At 37.5% G+C, this 19,525-nt stretch overlaps 1 protein-coding gene across 3 annotated transcripts in view; it reads left to right on the plus strand.

The window, feature by feature from the left end:
- The window catches only part of LOC133517819 (chitin synthase chs-2), a 39,547-nt gene that overhangs the window by 17,432 nt on the left and 2,590 nt on the right, over window positions 1-19,525 (plus strand). The window contains exons 3-19 of one of the 3 annotated variants that reach the window (XM_061851251.1): window positions 9,201-9,445; window positions 9,640-9,806; window positions 10,138-10,465; window positions 10,548-10,747; window positions 12,103-12,421; window positions 12,513-12,733; window positions 13,082-13,349; window positions 13,475-13,737; window positions 14,094-14,304; window positions 14,754-14,954; window positions 15,458-15,684; window positions 15,995-16,162; window positions 16,447-16,752; window positions 16,835-17,076; window positions 17,160-17,316; window positions 17,981-18,133; window positions 18,679-18,855. In XM_061851251.1, coding sequence (XP_061707235.1) covers window positions 9,201-9,445; window positions 9,640-9,806; window positions 10,138-10,465; window positions 10,548-10,747; window positions 12,103-12,421; window positions 12,513-12,733; window positions 13,082-13,349; window positions 13,475-13,737; window positions 14,094-14,304; window positions 14,754-14,954; window positions 15,458-15,684; window positions 15,995-16,162; window positions 16,447-16,752; window positions 16,835-17,076; window positions 17,160-17,316; window positions 17,981-18,133; window positions 18,679-18,855 — 3,853 coding nt within the window. Of the gene's footprint in view, window positions 1-9,200; window positions 9,446-9,639; window positions 9,807-10,137; window positions 10,466-10,547; window positions 10,748-12,102; window positions 12,422-12,512; window positions 12,734-13,081; window positions 13,350-13,474; window positions 13,738-14,093; window positions 14,305-14,753; window positions 14,955-15,457; window positions 15,685-15,994; window positions 16,163-16,446; window positions 16,753-16,834; window positions 17,077-17,159; window positions 17,317-17,980; window positions 18,134-18,678; window positions 19,018-19,040; window positions 19,218-19,525 lie in introns of those variants that run through there. The other 2 variants (XM_061851252.1, XM_061851253.1) reach the window with 2 other exon arrangements.

Genomic DNA, 19,525 nt, shown 5'->3' on the forward strand with positions numbered 1-19,525 from the left:
AAGTCATAGTTGGCTGTTTCTTTTTGTTCTCGGTTCACGTTCACCGATCGGTCACCCGGCCCGGAACCCGCTCAAATGCCAAGGTTGACAACTCCAGCGACACAACTTTCGATCTATTGGCTGCGCTACATTTTTGCGGCCGACTCGATTCTTTATTATACAAGCTTACAGCTAATCATTCATAAAGTTATATTCAATCTTATTTTGCAATACACTGACCTAAATACTAGTTTCGGCATTGCTATCATCATTTTTGTTATCATAATGTGAAACTAGTACCTACTTCCAATTGCTTTCGTTGAGCGCCATAGCTACTTATACGTGCAATAGGACCTTAACCGACAAGGGTCATACGTGAACAGAATACTTATCTGCTGATGTTCTACGCAGAAAATGTATTTTAGTAGGTTACTATTTGAAACAGATATTTAGCAGCAAGCTGCGCGCATTGAAAATGAGTAGCTTTAAAAACTTGTGCTTATTCAAATTTAACGAGTGTAATATGGAAATTAGGTTGAATTGAAGAGACAAGTTGGTCAAAAATAAATCACAATTTATCACAACATAAAAAAATCAAGGTGGATCAAGTGAAACTTTTTTCCATCTTGATTATAAATTATTATACAAGGTGCCCGTGACGTGAGCATTACGAGAGATTTTAACGGTGCATTCAGGAATGGCAACAGAAGCAAAAAATGTTATATGACTTTTTGTGATAGTCGTTTTTTTCCCTTTTTTTTAACACTCCTGTACATAAAACGTAATTTTTATTGATAAACACATAACCTAAAATTAACTAAAAAGTTTTTATTTTTATTTGGGGGTAGCCTCTCGAATACAATTTTTTAATTTTTCGATGTCTATCAATAGGTATGTCCAGACTAGACCTCAAAGTGGCAATACCGCAGTCAAAAATGTGTTTTGAATCGACTTATGGCGAAAGAATGATTTTGAAAAACATTTAATTATCTCTGAAACTAGGCCTAATCCAGAAAATTTTATATGACATTTTAGTTTCTAAATATTATCAGGAATGCTTAGTTAAAATGTCTCGCAATGTTCACGGGTACCTTGTATGTATTTTATTGGGTAGGTAATTAGAATACGCGCTTTTATCATTTTGATCCTAATGCTTCTGTCAAATGTTTCTACCATGTTGCGCGACTAGTCCTCTCATATTTAAATTCATTAGATCGAGTTTATAAATAGGTAAGAAAGCTACCCAGAAAAGGCACGATTGTTACAAAACCTACAGATATGGGAATCAGACGTGCATTACGTTTTATGGAGCTTTTACCCGCACGAAATTATGGTCGTTGACCTCTAAGGTTGGGCATTGGGCAAGAATCTGAAGATGTTGCGGCCTGCATACTAATAAACAAACATTGCGCTGAGTTCATGTTTATGGTTTTTACCGTACAGTTTGGTACTCAATATAATAGGTACGTTTTGCCATAGCACTTTATTTAAGTCCTGGGTGCTTAGTTTATACTTTATAGGTATGTAACTACATGAGTTTATGACATAAATATTATGCGTTATGAACGATTAAATATTATATTAAATTTTATGTAGTCTCATAGTTTAGTCGTAATTACTGTGGAGATTTGTCGACAAACATCGTGACAGTTAAGATTACGACTTTAGTAGCGTTGCACCAACGGAAACCGGGCTATGTCACTGTCCATTTTCTGGATAAAACATTAACGACGTTGAACATCCTAAACGGAGTTTATCAAGGAATTTGACAGTAAAGTTGTTGTTTCCTGCTGCTGCAACGCTGCAATCATAATCAGAATGTATCCTTTATATTATGCCTGTGTAATGTGTAACCATATCGGCTATAAAAAAAGTCACAGACTAAAAACATTTGCACAAGGACGCAAGTATTACAAAGTATAGATAACTGATAAAATGACGACAAATGATATAAGGTCCAGTAATGATGATTACTAACGATTCGCTCCAGGCTCAATCTGTATCGAAGTTGCTGCAGACATTACAACACTGTCAGCGAACCATCTACAGGTTCACCAACTTATCAATAGCACAGCTTAGGTCTTAGAGCTTTGAGATAAAGTCTACTATTGTTTAAATTGATACAGATAGCTTGGTCTACAGCAATGGATTGACGTGAGGCTGGCTTTCGTAAGTTTTCGTGAGCTTGTGCGACATTGAGCGATCTATTGTTCGGAAACGCGCGGCGCAGGCGTCGCGGGCTCACACGTCGTTCATACTTACGACAGTCTGGATCGAGCCGGAGGAAGGTCATGCCATTTTATTAATGCACGATTTGGAATTAGATGCTGACCTCGATCTCATGAGATATAAATATAACAATAAAAAGTATCTTCGATTCTCCACTTTTTGATTTAGAGGTCATAACTATTGAAGCTTTTCAGCTAACGAGTTCAATCCTGACAATGTAAAAGTTAAATAAAAGTAGGTACCTACGTTTGGTGTTCCAAAAGAAAGTAGTTTTTTTTTGTAGAGAGTAGTACATTTTTCAAAAGTCAAAATTATTTCATCAGTACAGCGGTGGCATCATGGTTCCATTTTTATCACTTGTCACTATGCCTGTCACTTTCGCGCTTACATATTTGTTAGAACGTGACAGACATGGTGACAAATGATAAAGAGTCGACCATCTTAGCCCTACAGGTGTCATATATGTACATCATCAATGTATGACTACGTTGTGCCGTAAGGCGCACAATTTTTCATTTAGGTATTCACAGTTACCATTAATAATCATATAACAAAAATTCACTTACACTACAATATGCTTTGTCTACTAAAATTTTAAATAATTTACTTTAAAATGACTTAATCATATGTCACCTGTATTTCTTAGCTCATTCGGAATTTTACTAAACATTTTTGACGAGAGAGACACTTCTAAAGTGGTAAAATGTGTCCCCCCCCCCCTATAACTTCTAAAATAGGAGAATGATAAAACTAAGAAAAATATATGATGCACATTACCATGCAAACTTCGATAACGAGATCTAGTAAGTAGTTTTTTTTAATACGTCATAAATGGTACGGAACCATTCATGGGCGAGTCCGACTCGCACTTGGCCGCTTTTTTATCTACTTGCAGCATATATGTGGCGATGCGCCCAATATTAAGCAAGCCCGAGTTAATCTAGCATTCTTAAGGACTTTAGGAAAAGTGCTTAACTGTCAACAACAATAGACAAGCCGGTGGTAATCGAGTTATATGGACGCGCCGCTGCTGCGCGCTGTATTCTAGTCCCCTGTATAAGTAGGTGTTAACTTAAGGCTCTCTTATCTTTAATTATACGGAAGAAAGAAATTAAAGAAGACTGACTTTCATTTGATTTGTAAGTACTTGTGCCGAGTGGCGTACGCGATCATACTAGCAATTAACTGGCTAACACTGAGTATAATTTCACGTACCGTAGCCACTGCTGCAGAACGAAGAACTTACTGCACAATGCTTCGTTATCATCGTATGGGGACAAAATAATCTTTTTATATAAAAAACCGACTTCACAAAACAATTTGAAATGCCATTAAAATTATTTACGACCAGAGTGCATATCTAAACAATTAGGTACAATTAGTCCAAGACGTAAAATACTTGTTGTGTAAGAGTCCTATTCTGGTCTTTACCAGTAGTTCCATCCCACGAAATAGCACTGATTATGCAAATGCTTGGTTTTTAGTAAAATAAAAAGTCGTTATAAGTATGCTTCTAATATTTGAGGAGTTCCCTTACTTCCCCATGAAGCCCATAAACAGAACTCGACTTTGGCAAAATTATTGCTTAAAAACCTAACTTCTCTTGAGTCGTGGATCCCATCATCAAAGCTGGACTTTGACAAAAATGGGACCAATTTATAAGTATATACTTTCAAATACATAAAAAACCAATTCTAAAGTGGTTTAGAAATTACGAAGTTCTGATCTGAGGTAACAAAATAAAATAAAATAAATGATTGATACCTTGACTATACAACCAAGACAACAATTGAGAAATTTTAAAGTCGGTTAATAATTCATTAATTAGTTTTCAAAGGGCACAATTTCTAAGCAATTTCTGGAAAGTGGTAACTAAGACAGCGTCAAAGGTGCGTTTCTTTAACGGGCTCCCCGCGGTTTTCATCGATTTTTGACTATTTTTTATTTTTTTACATTTGCACTATAGATAGAATTATAAGACAAACGGCTATCGGTTCTTCATTTTATCTCCATTCTGGTCTACCGGATTTCAAAAGAAATTAACACTTATTTTTTTATAAATGTTGTAAAATAACTTTTTTCGTTTCTAGATTGCTGTGAAGGATTTTACATGTACGTAATCTACACATTTGGGTTCGTCTTCGACGTCTCTACAAACTGGTCAGAGATTTTAATTTTAAACTAATTAACACAAAAGTTATGGCCAGTAAACCAGTTTTTTGGCCTAAAATGGTTCAACTTTGATGCCAAATATCTCGAACACAGTGAACTTTGAAGTAAATATGGTATACTATATTGCTTACAGCCGTTGCTGTTAATATATATCATAAGCTACAAAAAACATTAGAAACTCCCTTAAGTGTCAATAATTTCGCGCAGGATTTATATACATTATACACCCAAGGGACTATTTATCAGGTAAAATATCTAAGGCACTGGATTATTGCTAGTTACTCGTATACCCCAGAAGGAGGTATTAAAAATGTTTAAAATTGTTATGGTTCGTAATGAAATGAAGACCCGACTGTGAAGAAGACACAATTAATTAGGATGTTTAATGCCTGTACTAGGTATTAGAATTAAAAAACATGACTGCACATACCTACTAACAACTCTCTTAATGTATCGTGCCAATACAAACGGAAATAAATTGTTTTTGTCGTAAGACGATATTAATATTTTGTCCACTCATGAACGATGGCGAATCACCATTCGGTGTGGTGGTCGTACGCTGGTCAAGCAGTCGGTATTGCGATCGCACCGTTTGCTGTCCTCAATCACACATAACAATGAGTTATTGAACAATATTCGTACTGGCAGGACACGTACCGTCATAGGCTCCCGAGTGGCCCTTGTTAACTATTTTGCAAATTTCGTTTTCTCTTCAGTGATGTGTCTCTAAGTGTAATAAATATATCTAGTGATAGTTGTGTTTTCTCATAATGAGCGATCATGATCGGAAAAGTTACTACGAGAAGGACGACCAGGAAGAAATTTACGCGCCAAATAATAACAATTCGTTGTACAGCAATGGGACTTTACATTATTGTAGCATATACAGGTACCAGGTTACGGATATTACGTATTTTAATTTTACTAATTACACAGCATGTAAGAATTACAAAACAATACCTGTCTTAATGTCTGCACACGTTTGATGGAAGGCGTTACGTATCACTTAAATGTAATCAATCAATGCACAACTTTCTAATTTCATTCGCTAGGTGCACAACTCGGTGCTGGCACACGGTGGTGGTGACACCATGAAAGTACCCAATAATCACTGTATCGTAGCAAATCAAAACTATCAATGAATAACAACTAATTCATATTTTCAAATAATAAGTAGGTATGTATACAAACAAACAACAAACAACGTCTCACATTTTTATTGCTATTCTTCTTATTTGAATGTCCATCGAGTTTTTCTCGAGACCTTTCTAATGAGCTTAAACTCGTTTTGTTTGTGTTTTTCCACCGAGGAGTTTCTTACGCTATCAGATTAACTCTATATTAGCATATTATTATATTTTCATCGGAATTAGAGTACTTAGTACTTCAAATTTCAACTGAATCAGATACCCGGAAGTGGTTCAAGTTTTAGTTACAATATTTTTTAAGCACTATACAAATATGTATAGGTCTATACAGAGTGAAGCTATATAAAAGTGTGTAAAAATAATGAATGGGCACATTTTTGACATATTTCTACTGGGATAAAATATAAATTGTTGTTAAAAACGAACTACATACCTATATATTAATATTAAGTATGAATTAAAGGTACTGTCTACTTGACTTCTTTAAGATCAGTGAATAGTTTGATCCAGGTCAGTTTTCAGGGAGATGGTTTCAATGTTATATTTGTATAAGCGTAATCTCTATATGCAATACATGTATGTAATTGTGTTTTCAACACACTTGCTCAAATGACGTTTTTATTCCACCGATGTTTTACTCATAATCCTAGATATTAAACACGCGTGCTTTTTCAGTATATTATAACACTCGTGCTTTTTCATTATATTATTCGACTGAATTAAGAAGGTTACTGATTGCTAATAATATGCATGGGAACGGAGCCTTCTTAATTTGGTCGTGTAAAACATTTTTTTAAACCAATTATTAGGTTTCAAATGTTAGTTCAAAGAGGTTTTATCAGACCAAACATAATTTGTAGATTAAATTATCTATTAAATTACATTAACGACTTAACCATAACATTTTATCGATTTGATCTCCATCCGTCGAAAAGAAATACGAAAATATTAGCTTTTTTACATTTTTTAATTGGCTGTTTGGCGATTTCGTTCGTACCTTTGCCATGCGCGAGGCGTAAAAAAATAAAATAACGCGCCAGCTATTTTCGGCATTTGTCATAAAATTGGAATAGTTTTGCATGTTTTTAGTTTATTTAATGACGAAAATGTCATTTTTAAGCATTGAAAATAAAGAACACATAAAATTGACGCTGCCAGTAATACCTTTTACCATCAAAATCAGGTGAAAAATAATTGGCGGCATATGAAACTTTTATTCAATGGAAAATGAGCAAAAACGCCCAGTCTTTCTTGGAAAACGTGTTGGTAGCTTACTTCAATGAACTGGCGAATAAGTGCCTACAAGCCCAGCACGCTTTGGTGCAATTATTCGATTTTAAAACTGTAAGCCACCGTTTTGAAAATTGTACTTTTACTGTTTTCACAAATAAAATCTAATTTATAAGTTTTATTTTTTTCTCGCAAGTGTGTTGAAAAACGTCGTATGAAACGCGTGTGCATTGGTCATTACACACATCGGCTTTCTTATTGCGCGCTAGCTTGCAGCTCGCGCGTACAATATCACCTAGTATGTAATGACCAACTTAGCATACTTGTATCATAATGTACTATTACTAAATAATTTCCTAACGGAATGTAATTGCACTAACTGATCATTCTATAAAATAGGATATGTTGAAAATAATATTGTGTTGATTTATAATCGTTTGTACGGTCCGTTGTTCGTCAATGGTAGATCACAAGGCATGCACTGCGACCGTTGTAATGGCTAATTGGGTTACCGCCGACCAACTAGCTATTACCTTACGTAAAGCCCCCGTGTACTGTCACAACTAAGGTACCGAACCGCCCAGTGTCGAAACCACAACATTGTGCCGGTTTTCTAAGCAAGAATAAAGTCGCTGAGAAACACGCTTGTCCCGTTTACGGAAATTAAGATAACATAACTGCATAATGCTTACTCTCATTCAATTTTGTTTTTATATTCGTGTTTAGTAGCAGTTCTGGTAATAGACTGTATTTAACAGAAAACAACGGAACGCACATGATGAATTTCTGTCCCACTTGTCGTGATCATTACATACATTAGGAAATTATTTAAATAGGTATAAGAATATTAATAGCGTCTGTATGAACACGGTAATACCGGTAAATCCACACTAAATGATTTATACTTTGATTTGTACTTGTTATTAAAAAAATAATAAAAAATATTAGATATTTTCTTAAGATATTAATAGAGTAGTAATATATAAATAAATAAATAATAAATAAATATTATAGGACATTATTACACAAATTGACTAAGTCCCACAGTAAGCTCAATAATAAGGCTTGTGTTGAGGGTACTTAGACAACGATATATAATTATATTAATATAAATATTTATAAATACTTAAATACATAGAAAACACCCATGACTCAGTAACAAATATCCATGCTCATCACACGAATAAATTCCCTTACCAGGATTTGAACCCGGGACCGTCGGCTTCGTAGGCAGGGTCACTACCCACTTAGCCAGACCGGCCGTCGTATATTATAGCATTATATTATAATTTATAATACAAGGAACAGTAGCAAACTAATACTTCCACCACTTAGATTAAAAAAGTGTCAAAAACAGGGAATTTTCATAAAAATAAAGCACACAGTACAGTTTCACAGTTTGGCGAAAAATTAGAATAAGGTACTTAAAATATTGTATTTTTTTGTTAAATAATAATATTAATAATTTAATAAACTGCCCACAAATGTCACAGATTTACCTTATAATGTATTCAAAAACACGGTCAACACTTTTTTTCAAAACCATGCCTTCTATTCGATTACTGAATATTTATCATTACATAATATTTTAATTGAAGCAAATTGTAAATAGATTTTTAATATTATTAAGCGTATTTACTTCGTATAGTAAATTCATAGTGTAGAATATTGTGAAATACTGACTTACCATGTAATGATCATGTTACATTATGGTTAATAAATAAACTAAACTAAACTAAGTAAAATATCGTAGTTATTGATGAATGACTTCCATTCATTAAGTGGGTATGCAGATGTACTTTTGCAGCTAAAAGAAATGTATACTGAAAATAAAAACGTTTATTTTCATTCCTGACTTAATACTATAACCGAATAACATCAATAGTTTACCATTATCAATCAACTTTTTCTTATTATCAGTATGATTAGAAATGTGGATTTAAAGAGAAAAATGCGATCGCATTTCAAGTTAGCACGCGCCTAATCGCTTGAACAAGAGGTTAATTAACAAGAACAATTGAACATTGCGCGACAATGTAGAAGACGACTGTAGACTACACATAATCGGAAGGAAGTTGCGGTACCGATTCGAATTACACAGGTTTCTCTCTCATGACTCTCGTCACCGTAGCGCGTGTGAAAGTTGTTTTTCTTGCGTTTGCGTCGATGGCATTCGCCGACTGGCAGGTAATCCGAGTGTAGCCAATATTTCGTATCGTAGCTATTTATACTCGTAAAGTATAAGGTAAGGGTTACTTACCTACCCTTAAACAATACAGATGACCTTCTATCAGAGTATTATCGTTGTTCGATTTTAGTACCTACTGCAAAATAAACTTGCTATACCACTATACCACGCCAAACATTTTGAGGATACTAATTGTTTATATTTGTTTTGTATAATTGAATAAATAATTCAAAAACAACTTTCTCAAATTTCAGTCAAAGAACGGTGCACGAAACGAAAGGATGGGACGCGTTCCGAGAATTCCCGCCGAAGCAGGACAGTGGCTCCATGGAGAGCCAGAAATGTCTCGAGTTCACAGTGCGGCTACTCAAGATATTAGCTTACGCCGTCACGTTCGTGGTGGTGCTTGGCTCTGGGGTCATCGCCAAGGGGACGGTGCTGTTCATGACGTCACAGTTGAGGAAAGACAGGCGGCTTGCTTATTGTAATAGAAATTTAGGTAAGTTTCTGCGAAAAATTTCTTAGAGCTTGGTTAGACCGACAAGCGAGAGGATTCGATTCTCAGATTAGCTACTAGCATTATGCTACCTCTGCTTTGATCATATATTTGATCAGTAGTATATCAGAACCTAGCCTATCTTTGTTAATGTTGCTAGTAACTATATTAAAACATCACCCTACGTAATTTTCCAGGTAGAGACAAGCAATTTATAGTAAGCCTTCCGGACGAAGAGCGAGTAGCATGGATGTGGGCGCTCCTTGCGGCGTTCGCTATCCCAGAAATAGGAACAGTCATCCGCGCCGTGAGGATATGTTTCTTCAAGTCTTCGAAACGACCGACGAGTGCACAGTTCATTGTGGTAAGTTCGACAAGGCGGAATACGCGACCGTGATAGCTAAAAATAAAGTCAAGTCCTTCCTTCTTAGGTACCACAACATTGGCTGTGTCCATAAGGGCGACTACTGCAATATGATCAATGAGGTTAAAAACCCACAGATTATACTGGTTCCAATTGGAACCAAAAGTGACAGAAGTCTATAGTCAATGATTTGAGTTTCTTTGGATACAGCATATCTAATGAAATGTTTCATTTGGAACGATTACTCCGCCATCTTCGTTAAGTTTAGCGCGTTTATCGTTATTAATGTAGACAAGAAGACCTTTAAAACACTGTTTGCTTTCTTTTACAGGTGTTTATTGCAGAGTCACTCCACACAATAGGTCTGGGATTGTTATTCTTTAAGATACTTCCAGAGCTCGACGTTGTCAAAGGCGCTATGATAACCAATTGTCTCTGCATTATCCCAGCGATACTGGGCCTACTCTCAAGAAATTCGCGAGACTCGAAGCGGTTCATGAAAGTTATCGTCGACATGGTCGCTATTGTAGCACAAGTCACCGGGTTTATTGTGTGGCCTTTATTGGAAAATAAGCCCGTGTTATGGCTGATACCGATCGCGTCGTTGTGCATTTCGTTGGGATGGTGGGAGAACTACGTAACCAGACAGAGCCCCATTGGTAAGATACTCAAACTTGTGTACGTAACGCAAAAGAATTACTACACTTTCTACAAAAAGCTTATTTTAATATTTTCTTTCAGGTATAATCAAAAGTTTAGGCAGACTAAAAGAAGAATTAAACCATTCAAGATATTATACTTACCGGTTCATGTCCATATGGAAGATAATGCTGTTTCTGATGTGTATTCTGTTCAGCATATGGATGGAAGGCGACGATCCGGCGATGTTCTTCCAACTGTTCAACGATGGATTTGGACCACATAACATCGTAGTTGAAGAGGTAAAACAAGGGAAACTGTATATCGAGGCTCTATTTAGATGATTAACCAACATCGGCAAACCACATATACCTATAAATTCAACTTACCATCGACACCATCGTAGGTGTTCTACGCATAGGTATAAGAACTAAGGTTCTGCGGCTGTGTCTAACTAAATAGAGTTTTACATTGTTATACAAGGTGCCCGCGAGGAAACGGAAGAAATGTTATACAAATTTAAGTCAATTCCACCAAAAAAAAAATTGTTTCGTAGGTATTTTTGTTCGTAAAAACTAGTATATTCAAAGTGTTCCCTCTCACTTTGAAATCTGTCAATAAGGACTCATCGCCTTCACGCGTAAACTTGCTGGTACTTCGTGGGGAGCAAACGCAGACTGCCTGCGCACCTCAGCCCTGGCCCTTGTTTACTCTACTGCTGATTACTGCTCACCGGTGTGGCTGGAAAGTGTGTATACGGACCGAGTCGATGTGGAACTCAATAAGTCTATGAGATGCATTTCAGGCACCATTCTTCCCACACCAACTTACTGGCGTAACATTGCACCTCCCAGACTGAGAAGGGAAGAGGCACTAAGGGAAACCCAGAAACTTATAACTAGAGTGGACCTCCCCGGGCGCCAAGAGTTCCTTAACCCCAGTTATCACCATCGACTCAAATCACGTCACCCACCTTGTAAGCTGGCTAAGGCCCTAATAGAATCCGGACTCAGTCTTAAAGAAAAATGGACTTCTGACTGGCAGTCAAAGACAGCCCTATCTCTTAGTAGTCTAATCTCACCCGGCGTGAAAGTGAAGGGGTTCAGCCTCCCGCGACATGAATGGTGCAAGCTTAACAGATTGCGGACAGGGTTCGGCCGTACCGCACATTTTAAACATCTTTGTGGATGGATCGACTCGCCAGATGCGATTGTGGCGCTGAATCTCAAACTGTCCAACACGTGGTACAGGAGTGCCCCCTCAGAGCCTATCCTGGAAGCCCCGATGACCTGTTCTCACTTACTACTGACGTAGCTCAATGGCTGAAAACCAAACAACAAACAAACAAACTTGTGGCATACCTGATATATTTTCGATTTACTTGTGATTTTTGTTATGCCATTCGATTAAATTATAATAATCGCCTTCAAAAAGGCGCTATGCACTGAAACACGATAAACAAAAGATCTTTGTTTAATCGGTATTAACCAAAGAATATAAGTATTAACCCTGAAACAAGGCGATTTTTATGAAATGTTTGTCTCTAAATACGATCCGGAATATACTGTTAAAATCTTTCCGTTTCCTCTCAAGCATCTTGTATAGGTACTTAAATATGGGACGTACTCGTAACTTAATAATACTCGTTTCATTTCAGATACAAATTCAAACAGGTGGCACGATGATCCCTGATCTAGTAAATGCCACACTGACCGGAGACTCAGTAGAGGTTGCAGCAGTTTACAAGTCTGCCTTCTACGTTCTGCTTATACAAATGTTTGCTGCTTACTTCTGTTACATTTTCGGAAAGTTTGCATGTAAAATCCTCATTCAAGGCTTCAGTTATGCGTTCCCTATCAATCTAGTCATCCCGCTGGTAGTGAACTTCTTGATCGCTGCTTGTGGAATAAGAAATGGGGACAACTGTTTCTTCCACGGGACCATACCTGATTACCTGTTTTTTGAAAGCCCACCAGGTAACCTTACTATAAGCTTTTTTGGACTCAGTACTTATACGAGTAAGCTTTTTTGACCGCTAATAATAATAACTTATACAAATATTTACAGTTTACACCTTAAGCGATTTTATTTCCCGCCAAATGGCCTGGGTGTGGTTACTATGGCTTCTGTCGCAAACTTGGATAACGATACATATTTGGACTCCGAAAGCAGAGCGTTTGGCATCTACGGAGAAATTGTTTGTCTTACCAATGTATAATGGACTGCTTATTGATCAAAGCATGGCGCTGAACAGAAAGAGGGATGACCAAAAAGATGTAAAGACTGAGGTAAAGTAATAAATAAAATAAGTATTTAGTCAAAACACAATAGTTTCTCTTTGCCAACCAATTTTATAGTGTATAAAATACTAATCTCAGTGAAACTATAGTTATTTGTGTCCCAAGGGAGGAAAAGTAGGAAATTGCGGGATGGAATATCCTACGTTTCCTCCCGTGGTGCGCATACTATTTTTCTGCTCGACGGAGGCGGAAAGCGGCAACTTCGTTTAGCGCAGCGGGAGCAAAGTGGACGCTTTCCGCCCGGAGGGCAGAAAATAAACGTAAAACTTTTAAATAAACTATCTGATTACTCTTGGAAGGTAAAATAACTAACTTTTTTTTTTAAATGAAATCTAGGATCTTGCCGAAATCGAGAAAGAAAAGGGCGACGAATACTACGAAACCATCTCAGTACAGTCAGACAATACTGGTGCTTCACCAAAAACGATCAAGTCTTCAGATCAAATTACCCGAATATACGCGTGCGCTACTATGTGGCATGAAACGAAAGACGAAATGATGGAGTTCTTGAAGTCGATCCTCAGGTTGGATGAAGATCAGTGTGCAAGGCGAGTCGCTCAGAAGTACCTCCGGGTTGTGGATCCAGATTACTACGAATTTGAAAGTGAGTTAATTTGTATGTTGACATACCAGCTATGTACCAGCTTGGCAAAAATTTACTAGGTACTGTAACGTCCTAAAAAGCTCATAAAGCGATGCCATATTAAATAAACTATCTCTGATTTACAGCTCACATTTTCTTGGACGACGCTTTCGAAATTTCCGATCACAGTGATGACGATTCCCAAGTGAATCGATTCGTGAAACTTCTCGTCGATACAATTGACGAAGCTGCTTCCGAAGTACATCAAACCAACATTCGAATCCGAGCACCGAAGAAGTACCCGGCCCCGTATGGCGGACGGTTGACGTGGGTGCTGCCAGGAAAGACAAAAATGATTTGCCATCTTAAGGACAAGGCGAAGATTCGTCATAGGAAACGTTGGTCTCAGGTACTCAAAATTAATATTGCTAATAGGTTAGTCACGTGTCACGTGTATGAGATCCGTGCTTTTGGGCAGCATAACAGCATTAGACTCGTTTGTACTGTGGACATTTGTGGCTTGGGCCAGGTAATTTATTAAATAGAGACATTTAACCACAACATCCAGTCATTAAGCAACTATTTATATTCCACTTATTACCAAACTTTTTAATAACGCATTGTCATTAATATGCTCCTGTAACTTCCTAAATTCATGCCATTTTTTCTAGTCTCAAATATCCCCTCATCGATCACTTAAAAATTCTAACATTCACCTTGTTGTTGTTGATGATGTTGATACAAATATGATTAATAATTCTTTAGGTGATGTACATGTACTACCTTCTTGGTCACCGTCTAATGGAGTTGCCGATATCCGTGGACCGAAAGGACGTTATGGCTGAAAACACGTATCTTCTGACTTTGGACGGAGACATAGACTTCCAGCCTCATGCTGTCAGACTGCTTATCGATTTGATGAAGAAGAATAAGAATCTTGGAGCTGCTTGCGGACGTATTCACCCAGTTGGGACAGGTAACGAATTATGTCTGTTTGCTTGCTCTTTTATTACCACATCTATAGATAGTGTCATTGACGACGACGCGCGCCTTGACTTGTATTGTCATGTTATTAAAGGTTAGATTTGACAAATCTGCGCATCATCGTGGATGACACGAACTATACATTTTCAAACGCAAATTGCGGAGAACCGAAACAAAATCCAGTGTCCTGATTTTTTTTGTCTGTAACGGTAATGTATCGCTTGGTGGCAGCAAGACCGCCTTTTCTTTACCTTTGTATAATAGTTCTAGTTTGTTCCTCAAGTTGTGTTAGTTTTGGTGACCCATAATATATCTTCTACTTATTGTAGATTTTAGCCCAGAAATACTAGCGGCATGTAGGCTTTTTACAGTTTTAGATAAAAAAAAAACTATTTTTGGATGTTCGGTTTAAGTAACTAAACCCAAAGTTTTATATTTCAGGCCCCATGGTGTGGTATCAGATGTTCGAGTACGCCATCGGCCATTGGCTGCAGAAGGCGACGGAACACATGATCGGATGCGTACTCTGTAGCCCCGGCTGCTTCTCCCTCTTCAGAGGGAAGGCTCTCATGGACGACAACGTTATGAAGAAATACACTCTGCGATCAGATGAGGCTAGGCATTACGTACAATACGATCAAGGTATTTCAATTTACCAAATACACGTTATGTTTAATCTTAGTTCTTAACAAAACTGAACTAGTCTAATTGCCAAAAATTGCTTATGCATAGAGTCGCTTAGGGGTCAGCCCGCGTAGGCAACATGCCAATCGTTAACGCTCCGTAGCGAACGAAACGCAACTGTCACTGTCGCACTAATATGGAAGAGTGATAGAGAGTTTTGACTACGCTACGCTATGGAGCGTTAACGATTGGGACGTTGTCTACGCACGCAGGACATTTTGACCGGTTCCATTACCAGAATTCGCTTGCATTTAATTGCCTATCAAATACTAGATAAATAAAATATAGGGAATTTATAGATTTCGACGACAGACAGACGATAAAATAATGGTACGTCTAAGGCCTCCCCAAATTTTTTATCACTTCAAAATTATCACAAAATGGCAGCAAATTTCTATAGAGTATACCCATTGCCCAAGTCCAGGACTTAGAAAACAACTCCAACTTCTCTTCCATTACAGGAGAGGATCGTTGGTTATGCACCTTGCTGCTCCAGCGCGGATACCGTGTAGAATACTCAGCCGCATCGGACGCGTACACACATTGCCCCGAAGGTTTCAGCGAGTTCTACAACCAGCGTCGTCGCTGGGTGCCCTCCACTATCGCCAACATTATGGACCTGCTCGTCGACTATAAGCACACCATCAAGATCAATGACAACATTTCGACTCCTTATATCGCTTACCAGGTACGTAATGAATTTAAACATTAAATTTACTTTGTATTTCCGATTATTGAGAGAACTCCCTGATGCTTTAGAATGGAACTAGGAATTTTCTACGAGAGAAAAGGGAAAAACAATAAAACATTTGCTGTCCAGTCAGGGACTTTAATTGTTGAGTCATCTAGGGTTTATTTTACATTGGAGATGTCATAACGTTGGTATTGACAACCAAATTAGCTTGAACCGTAGATGGGTCAACAATTGAAGTTTGTTACCGTACCTAGAAAGTAAGTTATTAGGAGTTAAGACTAATATAACTTTCAATTAATTTCAGATGATGTTGATGGGCGGTACGATCCTGGGTCCCGGTACTATATTCCTTATGTTGGTGGGTGCCTTCGTGGCTGCTTTCCGAATCGACAATTGGACCTCCTTCGAGTACAACTTGTACCCGATATTGCTATTCATGTTTGTCTGCTTCACGATGAAATCCGAAATTCAGGTAAGATAAGCAAATACACTAGGACTTCACAAGTACGACATTAGATAACATGAGATCAATCAAACCATAACTACACTGCTAAAGAAGGTTGTTGAAGATGCCACAATGAAAGTTTCTAGAATATCATATAACAATACACTATAAAAATAATTGTAAAACGCTAGAAAAGCAGTCTCAAGAGCTCACTAGAGGACATTGGTATAGAAATCAATCAGTCCGATTTGTTGAGTGAAAACAAAACAGCAGTATTTGAAATATTTATATGTAATTTGTGCTTGTTTCAGTTACTGGTTGCTCAAATTCTATCAACAGCGTACGCTATGATAATGATGGCTGTAATCGTCGGTACCGCGCTCCAGTTAGGCGAGGACGGCATAGGATCACCTTCGGCCATTTTCTTGATAGCGCTGTCGAGTTCGTTCTTCATAGCGGCGTGCTTGCATCCCCAAGAGTTTTGGTGTATCGTGCCCGGAATTATCTATTTATTATCTATCCCGTCTATGTACTTGCTTTTGATTCTGTATTCGATTATAAACTTGAACGTTGTATCATGGGGTACTCGAGAAGTGCAGACTAAGAAAACAAAGAAAGTAAGTCCATGTTGGTTAACTTAGGTATCCAAGCAATTTAACTGCTATACCAAGGTGGCTAATGCGATTATGAACTTTTTAGGAAATCGAGCAGGAGAAGAAAGAAGCCGAAGAAGCTAAGAAGAAAGTCAAACAGAAATCCCTCTTAGGATTTTTACAAGGAGTAAACAGCAACGAAGAAGAGGGATCTATTGAATTTTCATTCGCTGGGCTTTTCAAGTGCTTGCTCTGCACGCATCCTAAAGGCAATGAAGAGAAAGTTCAGCTCTTGCATATTGCTTCGACGCTCGAGAAGTTAGAGAAAAAATTGGAAACTGTAGAAAGGTGGATTACATTCTTATTTAAAAAAATATACTGTATACTAGTTATTCAAAATTTGGTACTAAAGAATAACATTAAAATTTCAGGGCAGTTGATCCACATGGACTAAGTAGAGGACGTAAGCTATCGATCGGACACAGAGGTAGTACGAATGGCGATCACGGGTTAGATGCGTTGGCAGAGGACCCAGAGGACGAACACAACTCGGATTCCGATACCGACACCTTGTCTACCGTGCCGAGGGTATAACCTTTTTTTTTATATACCACGTCGGTGGCAAACAAGCATACGGCCCGCCTGATGGTAAGCAGTCACCGTAGCCTATGGACGCCTGCAACTCCAGAGGTGTTACATGCGCGTTGCCGACCCTTTAAAAACCTGTACACTCCTTTTTTGAAAAACCCCATAAGTTTCGAAGTCTTCCTCATTACAAGCTTTTATTTACTTTCACCTGACCGTTGTCTGTTTGTAATCAAATCTCGCAAGTTAAATTTGACCCACTTCGCGGTTTCCGATGAAGCTGAAAATTTGCATACATATGCAAGTCAATGCAATATTATGGTACCATCGAGATGATCTGATGATAAACTTGAACATGAACTCTGTGATAAAACAACGTAACTTAATTGTGTTTGGGGTTTTTAGAATTGTCTCGATGAGTATTAGTTACTTGTGGAAAGAAAAGTACAGTCAGCGATAAAAGCTTGTACCAAAAATGAAATTTTTGCCAAAAACTTATTTTATACTTCTGTTCTTTATCTCTGGTTATTTAAAAAAACCAGATTGCCAATTTGTAGACTTTGACCTGTCTAAACGAAAAAGGTTAGATATAGAACTGCTCTTGGTAAAAGGTAGGAAAATACCAAAGTATAAATTTGTATTCCTCTAATTTGTATTATTTGTTTAGGAACAAAGAGATGACCTCATCAATCCCTATTGGATAGAAGACCAAGAACTGAAAAAGGGTGAAGTTGACTTTTTGAGTCAGGGAGAGTTGCAGTTCTGGAAGGATCTCATTGACAAATATCTCTACCCCATTGATGCTAATAAGGAAGAACAGGTAAAATATGTCATACAGTTGACATTAGTTTAAAATACCCATATGAAATATAAAACGAAATCATATTGAAACAACCAATGTATTTCGTAATTTTCATGGGCATATGTATAATAATACATTGGACATATACCCGTAACATTTGAACCCGTATCTACGTTCATTTCAACATAAAATATTTAAGAGGCATCCCCCAAAAATTTTTTACAGAATGTCTCATACAAACGCGTATTGTGTTTTCTTTATTTTATGATAAAACACGAAATATACTTACAATAACAGTCATTGTCAAAATACGACGAACCACACGTTTATATGGGACAGCCGGATACTCGGGCAGATATAACTAAATGCCTTTTGAAGTCCTTTATAAAATCTTCAAAATATTGAGATTCAGCTACAATAAATTACAGTAATACCTACGAACCAGGCTCCAAAAACATTTTTGATTCGTACTTTTTTGTATAGAACATAAGACTAATCAGTTTCCTTACAGGTAAAAATGCTACGAACATTATGTTTTCATGTTAATCTTCCCCTAATTCTAGGACCGTATATCCAGAGACCTTAAAGAATTGAGAGACTCGTCTGTGTTTTCATTCTTTATGGTCAATGCCCTCTTTGTCCTCATTGTGTTCTTATTGCAACTGAATAAGGACAATCTTCATTTCAAATGGCCGCTCGGAGTAAAAACTAACATTACATATGATGAGGTTACGCAAGAGGTAAAGTGACTTCCCTATCCAGCGATCGGCCTTCAACGATGACTCGAGACTATGACGTATGGTGGTTTTGTACAAATTTTCCAACCTAGAAAGCCCCTGGTTATAACTTTAAGTCATTCCCTTGAATCACCCTTGAAGGCTGACGCAAAATTTGACTAAATAACTGTTTTTATGTACTTTTACAGGCTAGAATTGCTGCTGATTTGATAGAGCTTCGTAATAAGTCAGTTTTTGCATTCGTTATGTTTAACGCGTTATTCATATTGATAGTATTTCTGTTACAACTCAACAAAGATCAACTCCACGTGGATTGGCCTTTGGGAATTAAGACAAATATTACGTACATCGAGGAGACAGGCGAGGTATAGCCAGAATTATCGAAAATTGTGTCTCACGAGTCTAACGATTTTCTTCTAACCGGTCTGTCCTGGTTTGGCACACCAGCATGGAACCCCAACACACGGAGGACTAAACTTCTTTGGCGACACTCTAATGGGTTCACACGCATTCTAATTAATATCCGAATCCCAATTATTTCCCTAATCAACGCAAATCCCAGTAAAAGGATTAGGTTACAATTGATCAATATTTCTGATCCTTCTTTTAACGGTAGCGTTTCACAACGAAGTTAGTTACGTTACTGATGGTACCCTAGATCCGTTTATTTGAT

The sequence above is a fragment of the Cydia pomonella genome, chromosome 5 (assembly GCF_033807575.1).
Source record: "Cydia pomonella isolate Wapato2018A chromosome 5, ilCydPomo1, whole genome shotgun sequence".
Lineage (NCBI taxonomy): Eukaryota > Metazoa > Arthropoda > Insecta > Lepidoptera > Tortricidae > Cydia > Cydia pomonella.